This window comes from Crocodylus siamensis, chromosome 11 (genome assembly GCF_052110815.1).
Source record: "Crocodylus siamensis isolate JL-2025a chromosome 11, ASM5211081v1, whole genome shotgun sequence".
Taxonomy (NCBI): Eukaryota; Metazoa; Chordata; order Crocodylia; family Crocodylidae; genus Crocodylus; species Crocodylus siamensis.
In genome coordinates this window covers 47943549-47964834 of record NC_143405.1, presented here as the reverse complement: position 1 = coordinate 47964834, position 21286 = coordinate 47943549, and the positions used below count along the sequence as shown (strand labels likewise).

The 21286-nt window shown below is 41.7% G+C and overlaps 1 protein-coding gene across 1 annotated transcript; it reads right to left on the bottom strand.

Annotated features, from left to right (window-relative positions):
• Positions 1-486: 486 nt before the first annotated feature.
• RUVBL1 (RuvB like AAA ATPase 1) lies at positions 487-20086 on the bottom strand. The gene is made up of 11 exons (XM_090022358.1): positions 19853-20086; positions 19467-19553; positions 18197-18329; positions 14193-14344; positions 12583-12672; positions 11192-11341; positions 9628-9691; positions 7189-7387; positions 4950-5052; positions 1417-1508; positions 487-1076 (listed from the first exon to the last, which is right to left on the bottom strand). The coding sequence occupies exons 1-11, from the start codon at positions 19991-19993 to the stop codon at positions 917-919; spliced, it is 1371 nt and encodes a 456-aa protein (XP_089878484.1). The 5' UTR covers positions 19994-20086; the 3' UTR covers positions 487-916.
• Between the last annotated feature and the right edge of the window lie 1200 nt (positions 20087-21286).

The following is a 21286-nucleotide window of genomic DNA, read 5'->3' as shown; positions in this document are numbered from 1 at the left end:
TTGATCAGGGATTCCCAAAGTTTTTATGCCGTGACCCAGCTAACTGCAGCTGGAATTTTTGGTCGGAAGGCAGGTAAGGATACCCGACCCTGGGTGGGCCCAACCCTGCGCTGCTGCAGGCTACCACCACTTCCAGTCCAGCAGCCGAGCCATGTAGCTTGGCACTGGGCCCCGGCCTGGGGTTTGAAAACCCCTCCCCTAGGTCTTCAAATAACCCAGCGTTTTGAAACACACCGAGAGAATCACCACTCTGTATTTTAGGTTCCTCAAAATAGATGTTCAGAGAAAAATTTCTAAAATCTACAATTATATATTCCTGATGTTTCTAAAATAATGGAACATCATGTTATAAAGCATCAATGGTATAAGATCTATTTTTTTCTATTTTTCTTTTCCATTTTTCTTTTCCTTAACTTTAATTTACTGAAGTCAAAAGAAAGAAGGACATTTCTTCAGGAAGGTTAGCACACAGGAAAATCCACAAAAATTCTTGAAATATTTTATTATAAATCACTTCAAACAAGTTTCAGGTAAAAAAAACCACCTTTTTAAAAAGGAAGGACTTTTGTCCACTCTATTTTAAAACAAAACTTCATAAAGAAAATAAAGTTATCAAGCATCAACTTCTGTCAAGAGTACTTTTGTAACCAAATCTAAAGGACAAACAAAACAATGGGCATGTACATCTATTTCTTTTATACTCATAATATGAGGGAGACTAAGACAGTGTAGGCATCAGGAAGCATTTTACTGCTTGCCAGCACAGGATGAATACTGAACAGCCAACTGTCTCGATGAAATATTTTCACTTGTATTTCAATTATTTTCTGTTCCAATAGAGATTAACCATGAACATTTTCTTTGAAATAATTAACCAAACTCTTGGAAAGGGTTAAAAGCCATGCAACAAGCTACTTCACTTCATATACTTTTCTTGTTGATCAGCCAGGATTTTTGCGGAGGATTTGGCATCATAGAAAAGTTCATTTATTTCTTCAATGTGCTCCTTCTCAATGCTGTCTTTCCCATTAATCTTGGCGAGCAGGTTAGCTGGGGTCAGTAACTGCACGGCATACCTATGATCAAATGCAGGAAGAGGGTAAGACTGATTTAATAGTTACAATCCAGTACATTAGAGTAAACTCCAGAAAGGATATAGGTAGCACTGGCATATTCATACACAGATCTCTCGATACCAAAGGTATAAAAAGGCAGCAATGCACCCCAACATTGGGAGAAAATGGAAGGACAACCCCTTTCATTAAGTTCAGTGCCACTCTTACCTAGCTAAATGTCACTGTACAGCAACTAAGTTTCACCCCTGAATCAGGAAGAAAGTCTGTTATCCCAGAGTGTTTCCCCACCCAGTTGCTCCAGGATGCAAAAGGAAAAAAAAATGGAATGAGTCCTGCTTACCTTAAGGTTGTCTTGGTACCAATTTCTCCTAGATGGTTTAGGGCTTCCTCACTAATGTTAATTCCCTCTGTCTGGGCACGAAGTTTTATGATCTGTTTGGTTAAATAAGGTGACTAAGTGAAGCTGCATCAGTCAAGTAATGTGAACAATAGTAAACGCCAGGCTTTTGAGCTCACAGAAATAGGTTGCACAAACTGGATACGCTGTTAATTTAATTTTACCCCTAGAGTATCCCCTTTAAAGGCAGACATGCACATTTCTAAGTCATCCAGAATGACTGACTTTTAACAGGCAATATAATACTTTTTTCTATTGCGTATCATTGTATGTGGCAGACGAGTGTGACTATGTGGCATGGTAAAAATTTCTGGTGATTCTGAAAGACTTAAGTATTCTTGTTAATTAGAATCAGAAGATAAAAGCTTACATAGGTAATGCTTAATACATGCTCAGCCATTAACAAAGGCAGCTAGGGCCCTGTGAACACAGAAGCACAGAGCTGCACTGATCTCTCAACCCAGTTGTGTACTATATAGTCACTGCTGTAAAGCAGAGTCCTCTGACAAATTCTATGGAAAGCTATGCTTTCCTCTCTGCTGCTCACTCCATAGCACACTTTTTATTCACTTGATAAACAAGATGGTAAAATAAATCAAAAAGTTTCTTTATAAGGTTCACCTACCCCCACAAAAAAATCACTGGGAGGAATCTAATCTTTCAAGAACAGTCTCTAGCTTGTACCAGTTTGAAGATCTTTGTAAAGTTGGAGAGCAAGATATCGCCAATAAGCCTGAGCGTATAAAGCTGTAACAAAAGTGGCACAAGTCCCCCCGCAGTCCGTATTACCAGCTGAGTGATAAGGGGCAGACTGGATAATGATGTTGTGTTGTAGTGCTGAGATAACTCTGGAACTGCAAGCCTCATATAATACAGGTATTTTTCACTTTGGCAGCTTTGTAAACAAGATATCAAGAAGCACTCGTTTAAATTAAAGCCATAAAAATGCACCGGGGAGGGAGCCAGGATTGTGGGAAGGGGGGAATTTGACATGGCAGAAAGTTCTACTTGTAACATTACAATCTGAAGCAGTTTTTAGAACATTTAGTATGAATGGCAACCTTAAGATTTTTTTCCAACTTGTAAATCGACTAAACTTCACTTCTCCAAGCTTCCAGATACAGCTGTTCAACACAGACCCTTCCTAGAAATACCAGACCTTGAAGTGCTAATCTAGGTTAATATAACATTTAAAAATGGTATTTTTAAACTTTCATCTTGGGCTAGGTTCTGCTAAGTTATCAAGCAAGCAAGAAACAAGATATTAAAGCCAGGAAATACATATAAAAAAGGTGTTATGGAGGGGGAAGGGAAGTATTTCAGGTAAAATAGTTCAACAGGAAAAGAGTTCCAGTTATGCCCCCCTTACTATTCAAGTATAAGTACCTATATAGAAGCTGAATAGAACACTGCCACTACATTAAAGTCCATATTAAAGTGGATTTTCTCTTCATCCAGGTAGAATGAAGATATTTGGCATTCTTATGATCTCTGATTATAGCTTTAAAATGTACACAAGATGCAGTAATCTTACATCGACAGCATAATCCGTACTACCAAGACAAAAAAAAAAATCTTGCAGGTGCATTTTTGAATGCATCTAAGTTAAAGTTTCCACAAACTGTTTTTTGAGATTAAAATCAACTGTGGCACAAACAGAATGTTTGATGCTTGATCCTGTGAGGGCAAAAAGTGTCATTTCTGTGCAGAAGTCATGGTCTGTGGAAGCCACCACCTTCTAGCATGAAAGGTAAAAAAAAGCAGCAAACTCAAAAGTGACACAAAGTAAATTCCACCCTCAGTGTGTGCGCCAAGTTCCAGGTCCTTCCCACCCAAGTAGGACTCCAGGGTATAAGACAGCATAATCTGTGAGCTTTAATATTTGGCTTTAAAAACAAGAGTTTTACTACAGCTCTTCCTCTCCACCCTCCTCCCCTCCCAATCATGAGCAAGTCAGAGCCATCACATGGCTCCTTTGAAAATAAGAGAGTCCATAAATTAGATCTTGAATCACTTAACAGTCTACAAGGATAATTTGAGTGTGTCCAGTATGATAGCACAGCACACAGTAGTTTATTTTATGATAAACTACATTACAGTGTTAGGAATGATTTTAATTCAACAAAAGCAGGGCAATTCAAAAGACACGCTGCCACTATCTTGCCTCACCCTTTGTGCCCAGAAAATCTAGGTACAATAGGGATAAGTCCAGGACACAGTAGCATCCCTCAGTGAATCCCCAGGTTTTGAGTGAAAGTCAAACTTTAAAACTGGCTTAATGTACAGATAAAACCCAATTGTATTACTATACCCTCTGGCCACTTCTACTTTAATCTGCACTGAAGTGCTTCAGCTATTCTTTCAGGTGCTCAGAAATCATCTCGAGTATAACTTGAAACCGTGATCCAAGAAAGCCTCCTCATACCAAATGAAACGAGGCTTTGCCTCTACGTTTATATGCGATAAATGCCTCAGCTTCACCTTGGCACTTATCCAGCAGCGGGAGACTATTATCTTGTGACAACGCTCTCCTCCATTGACACTATCTCTTAAATAATACAAAGAATTGACATGATAAACCATAATGGCTCCTGTATCGTGTCACTTCACAGTATTGAGACGCTAATGAGGGGGATCTTTGACACGATGCATCATAATGGCACCCAAGGATTATAATCAATACATAATACATTGCAATGGCCCCACAGGAAAGTCTTGGGCATTCAGAAATGTTTTGCTACAACACATCCTTGCTGTGCTTACACTCCCAAGCCTGACCCAGAAGTGTGAAGAGGTTTACTGCTCTGTTTTAGAATGCAGAACCTGTAAGGTTAAAAGCTAGAGGAAGTCCAGCTACTGCAAGGGTGGCAGAAAAACAGTCCACAGGGTCGTACGCCACAGCTCCTCTCATCTTTAATATGCAGGTGCAGCCTGTGGAAGCAAGAAGGCCCAGCTTGCAGTGCTACTTCTTATACTGAGAGACACAGCACAGGCTGCTGGAGCACACAGACTCTGTAGGCAGCACATCCGTATCAGAGATAAGTGTAGCAGCAATCCACACCATTTCACGTAAGTTGGGTGTCACTTTCAAGCTCCAGACAATTTACCAATATGGCCATTTGGCAGAGAAGATTCAGACTACACTAATCCAATACTGGTCATCCAGGAAAAAATAGAACAGAACAGCAATGAAGTACTACTTATATAGGAGGTTACATGGTACAGACAAGGTTCTGGGAGCAGACTGTTGTCCAAGTAGAGGTCAAACTGCATTACAATATCATGGCCAGGACTGCTCATTCTTAATCCTAACAAGCCATAGTTCCAAAGACTTTTTCAAGACTTGTTTAAATCATAGAAAATGAGGGACCTCAGGAAGTAATCCAGACCCTTAACTCAAAGCAGGACCATCCTCAACTATATTGTTCCAGGCAAGGCTTTGTCTAGCTGGGTCTTAAAAACCTCCAAACCCTTACCTGTTTCATTTCCTGTGGCGTGTACAGCATGGTTCGAATAATCATTACCCTGTCGAGAAGGTCCAATGGTATTCCATGAGGGGAAACTACATCCTCTGTGCCTCTGAAAGAGAGACAAAAGATTAGATTCCTTGTTCTGAAGTTCAATGTGTGTTAACGTTAATAACTATTGGGTGACTGCCATGAAAGAGCCATGGGCTGCTGGATTTATTCTTGCATGGCATGCACACCCCACCTTCCCCCATATATGCGCCCCCACACACACTGCATGCTGGACCAGGGTACTGACCCCAGAGTTTGTAATCTAACCTGGAACAACACGAAGAGAAACTATTCCTTTCACTCTAGAAATTTTGCAGAGAAATATTATTGGGGTGCAACCTTCCTTACAGTACAATAAAACTATATAGTACTAGTCAATCTCCAATGATCTTAACCTCTGACAATTCCAAGCATATAGCACATGTCCCAGGAAGCAGCAAGTCATTGTTATTAGGAAATTAAATAGATACTGTATGCAACACTGAACATTTAGAGAGCATCTCTTCCTGTTAAACCAGCTGTTCTACTGTTTATTACTGTACACTGGTGCTCTTTCCCTCCCCTTCTTCTCCCAACTACTGTAGTGGTTCATATTCCCCATTGACTGAACAGTGCAAGGCATTAAGCTTATAGTACAGAACCAGCACTTGGTTTCTGGCAGGAAAGAGCAACTTCAGGAATTCTAGGTCCTTCTTCTTCTTGAAACAGTGAGGCTTTTCAGAAGTCAGTCAAACTGGGCATGATCAGTTGTGACAACTCCGCTGAGCTTACGAGATCTACTGAGATCACAGCCAAAGATGCTATGCTTCTAGTAAACAATTCTACTTCCACTGTGGGTTCTGATGTTTCAGGTTCTACTCATCACCCTGCCATGGGAGTACGAAGCATTAATGAGAAAATAAACTTTCCTAAACATCTCCTGCTACATTCCCCAGTAGATGTCACTCTTTCACCTGAAGCCAGTTCTAGTGCTATTAGGATACAGCCATCTATATTATACAGGTACTAGGTGCACTGCTCGATTCTCCTTAAGGTTACCTACAGGCATATTTAAAGGAGAATACATCTTAAATCTCTTGGTTCAACAGTATATGTTAAACATCTTCCATTCTGAAGGATGGAATTTAAAGAATCATAATTGCCCTAGACTGCGTAGGACTAATACTTGTTCTAACGAATTCCTCCTCCAACAAATCAGATTTGTTGTTCCAGGGGGGTTGTGTGCACCGGACACTGATGTGTTTCCCTTTCATGAGGCAGCCAACACAATATCTATCTCAAATGTGTTTAAAGTACTTATCACCTTGATATCTAAGTAACAGGGATGAAGAAACACAAAGACCAGATGCACCGAGTGGGTGTAACCAACAGGGGAGGGAGAAGTAGGGTACAGGCAGCTGGTTACATAGATGAGCTCTGTGCACGATTCGCAGGTTGACTCAATTAACAGATAGTAGCAATCCCTACTGGCAGCCTGTCTAGACATTATCAGTTGGCAATTTACCATAGGCAACATGATAGCAGAACAGGAGAGTGGTTTTACTGAAAAATTCAGTGTGTGTACACCTTGGTGAAGTGGAGACAGACAAAAGCGTGACGGGGCTTATGGAAAAGATGGGTTAAGTGACTGGCTGGAGAAGCCGAGAAGGCCAAACCAATACTGTGACAAAAAGGGGTATAAATGGAGAGGGACTGAACTGTGAGAGGCCCTAAAGGCAAGAACAAGTATGTTAAATCCAATGCAATGGAGAAAGGAGAGAACAAGAGGCCTGAAAGGGGACAGAGTGGGAGAAACAGGAGAAAGTCATAACTTAGGAAGTTTTTAGTAGCAGTGTTTTGAATATTCCTGGAGAACAGATATGTTTGGTGAAGGAAGCAAGAGAGGAAAGGAATTCTAGCAGAATGGCAAGGGAAAAGAAACAGAGGTGTGTCCCTGAAAATGAGATGGGAAAAAAAAAATACTTCCATCATCCTCTAACCTGCAGTCACCTCAGAATTAAGTGCTTTCCCTTTGATGCAACCCTGAAGCAGCTCTCCAGTACTGATAGAGCTTGTGACCCAGCCAAAAGATTATCACAGGGGTGTCTGCACCAAAGATGAAAACATTTAAAGATCATAGTTCGTTGTGCTAAGGCAGCTAATTCGAAGGATTACAGACAGATGTGAATCATGCAGAATTCTGCTGTAGACACTGTACCTGATAATGCAGTTCCCTCGGTTGGAAGCAAAGATGACGATAGGTGAGATAGACGATTCCAGTGCTCGATGCAGATATGTGAAACATTCAATATCCAGCATGTGAACCTCATCTACAAAGAGCACACCTGGGACCAGCTCTGCAATGCCTTGATCAATGTATTTATTCACCACCTTGTTGATCTCCCCTCGAAGCTTGTCTAAAAAGCAGGAAAGAAAACCATTTTAGTTGTCCTGTTAGAGGCCTCTGGATTTACCTAAGGAACCCCAAGAGACTAAAATGGGTGCTCTCTTTTCTAGCATTTTGATTCCAAACTGATAACTTATCCTATCAAGGCAAGCCTGCAAAAATTCCAGGTGTGGACTAAGACAGGCTAAGCTGCCAAGTTTCACATACAGATCAGAAGAAAACATTGATGCAACTATAAAATCTTAATTGACTCAATGAACTTAAGTGACCATAACTGCAAAATACCACATGCTGAAGGTAAAACATTTGAACTACTTCTACACTCTACAAGATAAAAGGGATCTGGCTGTCATCATGAAAGCTCAATGCCCAGCAGTGGCCATAAAAACAAACAAAACATTACATGCACAAGGAAAAAATGACAAATAAAACAGAATATTGTGGAAACACATAGAACCAGTGATGTGGACGCCCTAGAACACTGCCTGCAGGGCTGGTTATCCTGTCTCAAAAGGGATTTTGCAGAAAGAGACAGAGTTCAGATGGCACAGATGGTTAACGGGTCTGGAAATTTCACAGGAAGAGAGGCTGAAAAGATTGGAATGGTGTGTCTATTTAGATACAGAGATAAACAATAAGGAACATCAGATGCGGTTTTGTTTTCTCTCTCTTTCAACACAAGAGCAAAGGGACAATCAAAGCAATTATAAAACTGACAAATTCAAAACTAACAGAAGGAAAATACCTCCCCTCTCCCCCGTGCCCATCTGCAGACTGTGGGTACTTGTTGTCACAGGGAGTGCCTAGCAATCAGGAATTTGGATTCACAGACAGGGAGTATTTGCACGTAATATCAAACATAGTTTAAATCAATGCTATAATTATTGAAAAGGATGCTGCACTTCATTTCAGGGCCTAAGACAATTTCCAACTATAAAGCTCAGCATTAGACAAACACAGAATGGCAATGCAGACTAAAGCACCTGCCTATACTACCCCACTCCACAGTGTCTGGTAGTGGCCATTGTTAGGGGGACACTGGGTGAGATGGACAGCAAGTCTTCTCCAGTCAGGCAATACCTAGGTTCTCAATTGCTTTTTTTTCCTATGATGGTCATTGTTCTATATCCCACATACATACATCATCTACATTTGAAAAAAGACCCAGATTAACATAATGCACTGAAACACCAGACTGTGAGCAAGAAAAGAATTTTTTGCTATTCACCACGAGTACAGGAATAATCTGCTTGAACTGAGTTCTTAGTTCTTTCAACTGGGATAAACCTCCTACTCACATGGCTTGTGAGGAACTCTTAAGTGATGTTAAGAAAAAAGCAACTTCGAAATCAAATGACATTTGACTGACATTTTCAACAGAAAATTTAACAATATGTCCAAGTGTGACTGGAAGGAAAGTTAAACGTGGGTCTTGTATTTCACATGTTGTTTGTATTCGAAGCAAAAAACATAAGTCTTCAGCTTTTTGAGCAAACAGATCTCAAAGCTGTGCAGGAGGTTACATGGATAAAATTTAACTTCAGTGTAGATAAAATGACCTCCAAAGAAGGAATACTTCAAAACAGCACCACTGAATTTAGGTACTGAAACAGACCTTGATTGGCATTTAGGCAGGCACCTATGGAAGCATCATTTCTTTCAAAGTAAACAGAAGGAAAGCTTTCTACTGTAGATCTTTTTCCTTCAGTGATTTGTAGGGAGGCAGAAAAACAGCATCCACAGGCTATTGCTATGGACAATGCTATAGCAAGCTGAATTGTTTGATTAATTAGGAGCCATCTTCCTACTTTGACAAACTGTTGTATAGTTGTGTAATGAGAAAGGAAATGTACTGCACCTCATAACAAGAGAATTTTTGTTCTGTAAATGGTACCAGTATGTCTCCATAGAACATACGGGCCCACACCATTTCTGGAGGTAACTTTCTGAAAGCATGGGAGCTAATATTAGTGTCTACCCAACATTCTCTCTGAAAAAGTTGTTCACCAGTCAGGTATTACAAAATGCAATACATATGTTATATATCTCATTCCAATCACTGCACTACAAGTATCAAATGTATTGCTTTTTAAAAAGTTAAGTAAGGTAATAATCGTTATAGGTACTTTATTCACACAGCATGCAACAACAAACAAACGCACCCATATCTTTCAAATCCCTAGCCAGCTGGCCAAAATATAGGGCTAGGCTAATATTGCAATGAGGTCATTGTAGAAGCAGTTTGCATACCTGTGATTTCTGTTTTCTTGGGTTTCATCAACTGTCCCATCATGGAAAGGATGTCCTGCCCACCCTAGATGAGACAGAGTTACAGTTCATTAGCGTATCCTTTGAACTGTTTAATGCAGGAGGTTTGATATAGAACAAACTAGGATTTTATGCATTTCACTCGAAGTTAAAGATGTGATTTATTTGAAGCCCTTTTATAGTTTCCTCTAACAGTAGTTGATTCTACTCCAACAGTCCAACCCATTAACTACTTTGCTGGCATTCCAGGCACTAAACTAGAGGCTGTACAGACCCCCTTTGCAGGTCAGTACATTAGGGTAACCACTCCAAGCCCACAGCCTGACGTCCTTTTCTACGGTACCATCCACCTTAATCCTAGGTCACAAGAATGGAAATGGCTGGGGAGTAGAAAGACAGACTGCCTGCTTACAGCGTAACTGTTACAACCCAACAACACAGGAGTGGCTGCATTTTGACTTTGGCACATCTTGTTTACATGGGCTAAATGGGGATTTTGTTTTAGGGGAGGTTATTTTGAAACTGGGCATATTAAAATGGTGGGACTTCTAATTGTGAGGATGTTGACACTGAAACTGTCCCTTTTCATACAAAAAACTCACAAAATATCAGCTGTCTGGTTTAAGATACAGAGTTGTGGCCTCTCACTACTCGGGTATAAAGAGATTTCCTCTTTTCAAGATTAGGGCTCTACTGCAAGTCACTGGGAACACAATAAAAAGTTATAAAACATTTCTAAAGGATACAGGGGCATTAACAGAAAGTACAGTGAAGTCAGACAAATTTAAAGGCCATTTATCAAAGTGCTCGCAGTTCCCATTTCACAGCCATCAAAACCATAAATGCAGAGCAAAGGAAGTTAATCTGTATGCAGAAGATTTTAATAAATAAAGATGGTGCAGACCTTCTGGCTGCCACTAGCTGACTTCTTTAGGCATTCAGGATGGAAAATAATGAACTCTTTCACATAGTGATGGCAAATGTTACCTATAAAGATCTCGTCTGTTGGCTTCTACCCCCAGTCACCAAGCACAGACTGTCTGGTCCGGATTATGCAGCTGTTCCTTGATGTCTTTGTGTGGGAGATACCCTTTTTGATACCTGAGGCTCATGCTCCTTCTCATCTCAGTTTGTGTTCTGGCACAGTGCAGCATCTCTTTTTTTCCCTAACTCTGTTCTTTCCCCCTTATTTGCTTCTCTTCCTGTCACCTCACTCAGCAAAAGGCTACTTCCTGTGTATGATACAGGGCATGAGCAGACACGGGAAATGTATTACAGCCGCTGAGGATTTTGTAACCAGATATATATATATGCAAGACACAATGTTGTTTCCTCAACATGTGCAAAGGAGCTGTTTGTAGGGCCAGCTGCAAAAGGGGTCTCCTCTTAAGGAGAAGGGAAAAAAGGTGTGTTTTGAGGTGCTACTATTGCTCTTCCTATAGGTGACAGGTTTACAATGAGGAGTCAGACTGGATTTAGGGCCTGCAGCATTTCCCATCCCCATCCCCTGGATTACTCCTGAATCCATCTCCAGGCTCTCAAGTACCTGAGGTCTGGCATTGGCCACATCCAGGTCATGCAGGGTGACATCCTGAATAATTTCTTTTTTCTTGTGGACATCACCCTTTGGCAAGGGGACGTACTCCTCAGCTTCAAGGTCAAATTCTGTGGCATAAGTATCACACCTGCCTTGCCTCTGAAAAAATGGAAGAAGAGAAACACAGGTATTCAGTTGGTTTCACTGCAAAGACCTTGAGTGACATACAGCTGATAAAGGGCTTGGCTCACAATTCTAGCCCTGACAAGCTCCAGTTGACAATTCAGAATATGTCCCATTCCCTGCTGGGCAACATGCATATCCTATGAACTGATCTAGGCTCAAAAACCTTGTTGAAAAACACCTGAAATTTTCCAGTGAGAATATTCCACTCTCTGGCTCCTCTTCTTTTTACTGTATGCAATTTTCACTAAAGGACAAACCCAACAGATTAACTAAGAGATTGGAAAAACTGTTCAAGACTCCTTTGTAGGTGGGTGATTTATTATATGATACAAAATATTATGCTCATCCATTAAACAGCAAGTATCGTGGTACACTACATTTTAAATCAGATATGAAAAGAATGCTAACTAATGCAGTATTCCCTTCTACATGCATATATCTTGTGAAGAAAATACCAGAGAGATAAAAGAAAGATTAAATACATTGCACATTTCAGCTTGAGAAAGAAAAACCCAAACAACTTTAGTCATTCTCTTTTTTAAAGAAAGATGTCTTGGTTTTGTAGCAAAGAAAGCAAGCTCAGCCCAAGCAGCTGCAGTGATAGCTTTCTCTCTAGGTGACCTTAACTGTGAACTGAATGACTGCTCCCTCTTTGGATAAGTGGCATTTCTCCCTCTACAGCTGCAGAGTCCTGGGCCTATCCTTAACAAGTTTCCTATCCAGCCCTGCCAGGTCAGTAGGACCAAGCCCTTCAAGTGCATACACATGAACAGGGCTGTCCAACTGTGCAGCTCCTGAGGGTTAATCTACAGCTTCTAGGCTTCTGGTTTGGGTTTCTGTCCCCCTATCACTCTGCTGCTGTTCCACCAGGGTCTCTGGACTCACATTCCCTCTTCCAGTTTGTTTTCTGCCCCACCCCTAGAGATGGGGTGGGGTGAGGCAGGATGGTATGACCTGAAGGACCACATAAGTCCATAGCTGGGAGGTTCAGGTAGACCCCAGAGGGCGGAGCCACCCAATGCAGAGGGCAGAAAGGGAGGTGGCACATGGTATAGGGGCACCAGCAGTGTGCAGCAGGGGTGCCTATGCAGTGTGGTACACAGCCCAGGAGGCATGCAGCCCACACAACACGTGGCCGGGGCCCTGTGGTCCCTGGCCACTCCAAAGTTGGACATCCCTGCACTACAAGAGTGTCATCCCATTCTTGGCGTTACCTTGACAGCTCCACTGTTTGCTTCAATGTAAATCACATCCCCTGCTTCCACTCTCTCCTTCTGCAAACTTTCGAAGATACTGGGGTCCAGCTGTAGACAAACACACATATAACACAGTAGTTAAACAGTTCCACTGCATTCCAGAATGACAACAAGAGAACAGACTTTAATTGAAGTTTAATTACAATAATACAGGAGTTTACTCCTTTATTGCAATAATAAAGAATTTAGATTGTCACAAAGCCAAAAAACATGGGGAACTGATGACTCTATTGAATCTTTATGGTCAAATTTATAAAAAAAATGCTGAAAGCTTATACTAAAATTTCCTTATTGACTTCACCTGCTATTTGAGGAAGAGACTCTATGACTAAACTACATTTACTAAACTTTTATTTATAAGGGTACTTGCAATGCCTGATTTTCAAGCCTAATAGATCTCTGATTAATTCAGGAAGAGGATGCCATTATACTTCACGCTTAAACTGTTGGTTCTTAGGATGTGGTGGTGCTCTTTGGCTGTTAGTTAAACTGTTTTTAAAGGGTTGGCTGTTGTCCTTGGAAGAGATCACACTACTTGACTATTCAGTGTCTTTCTGTAGTGATGTGAACCTTCTGTTCGATCTCTGCCACGTGGTTACATAACTAGGCAAGACAGAAAATAGAAGAGGTACACACTTTTTTTCATTGCTTGAAGCATGGCTCATTTATTTTCACTGTGAGATTCTCTGATTGTATTTTCAAAGCGAACAAAGGAAAGACAATTTTTACTAAACAGCAGGCAGATGTTGCTGTAAAGTCTCTTATCCCCATTTTACCAACAGGAAGAGAAAACCAGGCAGAAGAGGTAGAGAGACTTGTCTTGAGAAAGCAAAACAAGTCTGGGTCTAATTTAGCAACAGAATTCACAGGGAATGGGGGCCAGAAACCTGCTGACATCACTACAGCTTACTCCCTTGATAAGAAATGGAGGCAAGTGATTAATGAAATAATTTATATTAATACAAGCAAGATTTCAAATAGCTAACCTTGAAAATTCAGAGGGGTAATAATGGGAAAAAAGGAATTTATTTTGCACTTAATGTTTAGGACAAATATGAGATTGTAGTGGAGGTCAGGCTAAATATCGCATACCAGCAAACTGTACTGCCAGGCAGAGGCAGATCAGTTTGGTGCCTAAGCTTAGCCCTTTGTTCCACAGGGCTAGCAACACTGTGAAACTGGCAGCATCTCCTGCAGCCTGAACAATCCTTTTGGCTGTCAAGAGATACATGTTTGTGTGTTGGGAGAGAGAAGACAGGGAGGAATGGGAGATTTCACAGGGCTCCCAGATCATCAAGCCCCAGGAACAATAGTTGGTAGTTCAATGGAGAAAGTTTTCCTCATATAAGACTTTTGATACACAGTAAGAAACATGGGTATAGTCTACCAGTTTCTGAAAAGGAACATGGGTCTGTGCTTGGTGACTGGGGGTAGAAATAGGCTTTTCCTCTTTATCTGGCAACGAGATGGAGTTCACAAATAAGTAAAACTGTAACCAAGTGCAACTAGGAAGTGAAACTCCAGATCTGGAACAATAAAGGATGGGTTTGGGAATCAGTCATACATACCTTTAATTGCTTGGTTCCTTTAGCTGTTTTGAGTCCTATAATTACATGGCTAATCGTTTTCCCATATCCTCCCATAGGATTTTCAGTCTCACATGGAGTTAACTCTGTGACTTCACCTTCATAAACCTCCTTGGTTTCTTTAATCCTCAGCCCTACAAGAAATTGTTTAGAGCGATTTCAGTGCATACATCAATTATTAATTGTATTTAATTATTCTAGACTCTTGCCATCTAGCGTTCATCCTTGCCAATGACACCAGACCTGAGAGAACATACGTAACATATTATTTATATAAATAATATAAATAACATATTATGTATGTGCTACAACCTTCTTTGTAGTACTTCCTACCTTGGAAAGTAGAAAACACCACTGGTAATTCCCACCATTGCTATATTATAAAGACAATATATGTATCCTCAGATCACATGAAAGGAAAAGCTTAAGGATATTCATGCAGGTGAAGTCCAAATTGTAACCTACAAGTTCTGTAACAAAGCCCTAATAGTTCATGCTTCTGTCCACCCTTTAAGGGGTTTTGCAGAAAATCTTTTTTCTTTTTATAAGTGCCACAGATAGAAGACCCACACAAGAACATTCTGAAAATACAGATCAGTGATGCTGGTATATAACCAGGATTTTTACATTTTTCAGGGACTCAAATTATCTGCCAGACTGAAACATAAATATCTGTTGAAACTAAAAACAAACTATACTTTTATGTAGCTTTAAAAATTCTAGTGGCAGCAACGGATTAAAACAAAAGGGTCAAAGAGTATTCTTTTTTATTTGAAAAGTTTCTAGGAGAGGTTAAAATATTTGCTAGTGTTCTTATTTTTCAGAGTCAACGTACCACAGAAAAACACAGACCAGATATAGTTTAACAGACCGCTGGCTGCTATGCAAAACCCAAACTACTTCAGGGTGTGACATCAGAACCCGCTATTGATATGCAGATATTTCCATGCATATTTCTGTGTCCACCTCTGTATTTCTCAAGGGTTCCTACTTCCTGACTATCTGAATGCCTATTAACTTCTGTGGCCGCTATAATCAACTCAACTTATTTTGCAGGTTTCTTAATATTACAAGGTAAAGAAGCTTATAGCATATGGACAGGCTGTAATTAGATAGAAGCTAGACAATTTGTAGAGTCTGAACACATTAGACATTCACAAAACTTTGCTTTTGATTTGGTTTTAGACTAAATACATGGATCAGGACTTTACCAGTTATTGAGAGCTGCAGAGAGTGAAAAAATGTTATCTGACAAATGTTAGTCTGTCTCCCCCTGCTGGACTTAGGTTAAGAATGGGAATTTTAATGTAAAAAAAAGTGAATGGTTTGATCATTCTTCTGTGGGATAAATTTGTCTTTTTTATTTAAAATCTTGCAACATGCATCAGGGAATTGAATTACAGGAATGTACTTAATATTTCCAGATAATATCTTAATGTGCACAAAATAAGAAATTAAATCTCTGAGTAGCATAATTTACATAAAGAAGATGGCATCACATTGAGAAGTTTTATAGATAACTCCATCTGGTTACTTTTCTGCAATGATATAAGTGGATTAGTATTGCTCCTTAGATTTTTGGAATTTTATCTGGATGTAATGGGAGTGAAGTTTAATTTAAGGAAGGAAGCAAGCTTGGAAGAGGAAGAGATGACCTAGGCATTCCTTGTATGTGTATTTAGAAGCATAATTTCAAAAAGGAACTTGTAGGGTCCTGTATGTACTCAAGTTGCCACTAATGAGCCAGTAAAGTCTTGCTTACCTGTAAAACACTCAGTTATGGGTTGGAGATCTAAAGATATTTTAGGCAGCAGTTATGCTTATACTCATAATCATATTCTAAGTTATAATTATACTATTATTATTATTTTTACTTCAACTGGGATTTACCATTAACTTCTGTCAGCCTTTTCAGCAATAACTGCCTTTATATAGGATTAAGACCCACAAGTTAAAAAGAGGGCAACTCCACCCTCTGATTTCCTGATCCACTGTGTGTTTACATCTCTTATAAACTGAAAATTCTCCAGTGCAGGCAGTAGCTGACTGGCATCCAGAATGGTACCTAGTACACAAAAAACTCTAGAATCTCACATTTTAAGGAATCCCAATAACAGTTCTGGCAGCGCGCCCTCACCTTAATACAACAAATCTAAAAGGAAACAGGGGAACCATACTTGTTACATTGCTAGAAAGCACATTAATGAGCAAGGCCCAAAACATCAGGAAAATGCAAGGCACTGTTCCTGGTTATGATGGCTGCAAAAGGAGGGACTCTTGTTATATCCAAGAACAAGAAACTTTCTGAAAGACACTTGACAGTTAGCTTATTAATAGCTTGAATCATTTCAGCAAACTTGGGGGGGGGGGGCGGCTAAAGCGAGTGAAAGTACTTTGCTGGAGTCATGAATTAGACCCCGCATCTAGTATGACCTATCACTGAGGACCCTCATTACAAAGCATTCAGTGGGACTCAAAACTGAAGTCCCACTTATATCCATGGTATACTATCTTGTAGTCACCACATGCTTCACACTGCGGGTTACTCCCACTTGGAAAACACTTATATAATCTTTTTCTGGAAACACTTTATAAAACCTTATATATCAGCCAACAAAGGTGAAATTCAACTGGTCAGATTTGAGCATGGCTGAAAACTATTTACATCATGAAAAAAGTGGGTTAAACCTTCTAAAATTGGTTTATGAGGATTTTTTTTCAATAATCCAAAGGAACGTTTAACAATCATTTGTGCTAGGTGAATATAAAATGAAATTCAACAGAAGGGACTAAAAGAATCTCCATCTTTCATTAACACCAATATTTGTTTAGATGCCTTCTCTGTGCTGACATCCCAGGAATGTCGAGCGCTAACAATGTGGCTGGCTGTTAACTAGAGAGTTAAATTATTGCTATCTCTGCGGAATGACAACGTGGATGACACAGATTTCATTTGCTGGTTCAAATTTCCAAGTCTCTGACAGGGAACTTCATCACATCAAGGAAATACTGCAGACTGCTCTCTCTCTGTCCCTAACTCCCCTCCCCCAAGCCCTAGCAACTTAACAGTAACTTTAACACTGCACACTACAGAAAGTCACTTTTTTACAGAAATCAATAGGTCACTTTTGTTTGGTTGCTGCATGCAGGTAGACAGGGGGAAAGAAAGAGAGAGAGATGTCTTCACCTTCCCACCACTGGATACCTAGTTGAAGTCCATAGCGAATCATGATACGAAAACAGGAAAGTTAACTGGTAATGTGTTCAATACTAAAAACAATTACGCTATCTCCATACAATCCATGTGCATGCATGGACCACTTCTGATGGACTTTATCGGCTGTCAGCAGCAATCATAAAAGATTTTAGATACTCAGTGAGGCTGTACTGCGAACTTAACTTTGTTCTTCCAGATACATTGAAACAGAACATCTTAAGTAGAAAAGGCATACTAGAATTGGAAGAGGAAGTTAACTGAATCCAATAGTCATTTCTGTGGCTTAGACCAGTCTCTTATGCTCATCTGGAATAAGATGCCAGGCTAAGTGTGGGATGCTTAGGTTTGAGTTTTTGATGAGCATGACCTGAGACTATTAAAGGGAAAGAGAAAAAAGCATCTCCCTTTCTACAAAACCCTCCTGCAGAGCCTAGGTCGGTGCCAAGACTGTAAAGAAAGTTTCTTCCAGGTTTGTTCAGCAGCCACTGACAAGACTGAGGTAAGATCCTGGAGGGCATGGAAAGAAAACAGTGAAAGAGACTTAGCTAGAATAACTAAGGTGGGGAGATATGGAATTGTCAGAAAAGCATCCTGATTCAACTAAGCTGGTAAGAATGTCCAACAGTGCCAAAAAGAGAATTATAAAAATCAGAACAACAGTGGGGCCTGCTCAACAGGACTGGTCCAAAGACCTGGTATTTTCTGCTTTCTTTTTTGAAAAGCCAAACAGCCACTTTACCCTCCCTCATTGTTTTTAACAAACACTTACCAATTGCCCTTCTGAAGTTTTCCATCAGGACTTCTGTCTTTTTTATCTCAGTTGAGTAGACCTCGCTTCCAACCATAGGACAAAAGGGAACCTTACTTCCCAATTCTTGAGCAATAGCCAGCGCCAAAGCAGTCTATAAAAATTCAAAACATTTAAAGATCATGCACATATATTTTCAGAAGAAGTAACAAGAACTTATGGAAAAAAAGATTACTGCTCCACAAAGTTAAGAATAAATACTATTTTAATCTTCACAGCATTCCATTTTTACAGGTGGAGGAAAATACCAAGCATCCTTCCTGAAACGGAAGTAGGGGGTAAATAAATTCACCCCATGAACCATACCTGCTGATGTTTGCATACTTCTCTGTGCTAGAGCACTGGGGCAGGGGAGTTGGGAATGATCATCCTTGCCTATATTAATATGGTCAGAAGGTGGATAGCAACCCTCCACTCTCAAGATCTGTAACTGAAAGGCTCACCAGATGTTTTCTAAACATTGAGAGCTCATGGAGGAAATTTAGGCTGGAGATTTGGAAAAGCTTCCTCACTATGAGGACAGTTAAGCATTGGAAACAGGCCACAGAGAGAGGATGTGGCATCGCTGTCCCTAGAAACTGTCATGAGCAGGTTAGATGGACACCGAAATAGCTTACATGGAAATGATCTTCCCTTGAGCAGCTTTACTTTCTGATAAACCTAATGCAATGCCCCAAATCTCTAACAAAATAGGAATCCAACAAGTGAGAAAATGGCAGGGTAGATAGAGAAACCAGAAACCCTTAATTCTTCTTAATGATAAAAATCCTCAAGCTCTTCTCCCTTGTTTCTTACATGAAAAAACAAACCTGTGCATACATATATATATAAAAACTTAAGAGCACCAACAAGAAGAATTTTAAAACTTTGAATAGTACGAAGAAATAATTTTTACCATCCTTCATGAAAATGCTTAAACCTTAAGCAGTGTAAAAAATGTTAATACTTTTAAAACCCCAATCCTGGGGCTTCCTCCAAAAAAACAGACTTCAGAAAACTATGATAGCACCATTTTTCTGCATTACCATTATGCAGCTGATGCCTGGATGAACTATTGGTTTCTGCCAAAATACATATCACGGAGAGGTGTGATGTCAAACAGTGATCAGCAGCAAAGGCCACTCTGGTTCCAGTTCAACATGACTGGAGCAGCCAGGGAAGCTGCCTAGTGAAACAGTGCCTCAGAAACAGTCGTGGCAGGGAAGCCTTTTGGCCCCAAACAAAACAATACCTTGCCAGTGCCCGGTGGTCCTGCCAACAGCACAGCTCTGCCAGCCATCTTCTTGCTTTTGATCAATTCCACTATCACGCCGCAGGCCTGAAAAAAGGAAGACATGTCCATAGTTACCAGCTGGTCGGAAAAATGCCTTCAAACACACGGAACGCAGAGAGGCAGCACGGTTGTTATTGCAGAGACCACCGGGATACTGAGGCCTGGGCAGAGGTGGGGGCTGCCCCAGAACTCACGATGTTGCTGGGGGGACGGGGGGGGGAGCAGCCTGTGTGGAAGGGGGACGGGTGAGGGGAGGTCCATCCCATGGGGAAGGAACAGGGAGGGGTTCATCGCAAGGGGGAAGGGCGGGATGAATCCCGCGGGGAGGGGCGGGGGTCGCGGACCTCGCGCGCGTTCTCCTGCCCCACGAGCCCGGCGCCCGCGGGCTTGGCGGCGCCGCTGTCGTCCAGGCCGAGCCCCTTGACATGGCTGTGCGCCGCGATGCGCTGCGTCTTCGACGTGCTCTTCACCTCCTCGATCTTCATGGCGACAACGGCGCCAGTTCCCACGCGGCCCGCGCGTTACCTAGGCGGCCGGCGCTACTGTCCCTGTCCCGGTCCCGGCCCCGCCCCCCACGCCGCCATTGGGTTCCTCTGAGCCAGCCCGGCTGCTAATTGGGGCTTGCTCGTATCTGTCACAGCGCGGGGTTGTTTTTCTTTGGAACCCGCCCATCCACTTCCGCTTGTGCGTTGTTCAAACGGGTCCGCGCCCCCCCGCCCGCCGCTCTGCATGGGGTGGCCGGGGGAGGAAGGTTCCGCGGGACATTAAAGGCTGCTGCCTCATAACCGTGGGGAGCACCTTGTGTCCTGCTGGCTGGAGGGGAAGTGGGGTTGGGGCAGGTCCATGCAGCTTTCACTGGCAGTGACTGAGAGCCCCTTTCCTCTGACCCCAAGCAGTTATTTTGGTTCAGCTGCTGCATGCAGCAGGGATGGTAAAGCTGTCTTCCTGGCTCCTGTCCCCTGGAAGGGCCTTTGGTTTTGTGGTTATTGACTTTGATGTTTTTGTTTTATTCCTTGCTGTATTTCCATGATGGTTTATCCATGGAACTGGGAAATTATCACCCTGCTGCTCCTCTCCCTCTTCAAACTGAGTGAAGAACTGAGGTATTGACCTGACCCAGCAATGGTCCCAGTAGGTGATGCTGTGTGGATGCCAAGTCCAGCCCCTTTCTGGAGCTTGGTGTTAGCAACTAAAGGAAGAACTGAAGTGGGGCTTCATTTCCTTCTGCTTACAACATAAGAACTGCTGTTTTTGTCTTGTCATGCAGGAGGGCTGCCCTGATGCTGCTGTCCAAAAAGGGGGACTCCTGTGATCTGAGGAACTGGCACCCAGTCTCCCTCCTCTGTATGGCTAAGGTCATAGCAAAAGTCATCTTGCTGTGCCTGAGGTCTGTGCAGACAGACGTGTTTCACCTCAACCAGATATACAGTTGCAGGGTGCTCCATCTTTGACAGCCTGTACCTGGGTGTGAGACCTCCTTGAGCTTGCTCGTAGGGTCAGCCTGTCATTTGCCCTCCTTTCCCTTGACCAGGAAAAGGTGTTTGACAAGGTGGATCACAGGTACCTCACAAGCACGTTGAGGACATTTGGCTCTGGTCTCTGCTTCATGCGGTTTCTCCAGGTGCTGTATGCCTCCACAGAGTGGATGGTCAGGCTCGATAGGACACTGGCAGAGTCCACAGTGGGGAGAGCATAAGGGTTGCCCATTGCCAGCCCAGCTCTATGTCACTGCCTTTGAGCTGTTCCTCTGCCTGCTGCACAAGCAGGTGGTAGGGCTG

Bases quoted from the DNA above. Each gene is read 5' to 3' on its own strand.
- RUVBL1 (XM_090022358.1), bottom strand. From the start codon at position 19,993: ATGAAGATCGAGGAGGTGAAGAGCACGTCGAAGACGCAGCGCATCGCG. The intron at 11,342-12,582 runs GTAACGCCAAGA...CCATTTTTTCAG, and splicing joins CAAACAGTGGAGCTGTCAAG to AGGCAAGGCAGGTGTGATAC. The intron at 5,053-7,188 runs GTACAGTGTCTA...TCTCTCTTTCAG, and splicing joins CGAGGGAACTGCATTATCAG to AGGCACAGAGGATGTAGTTT.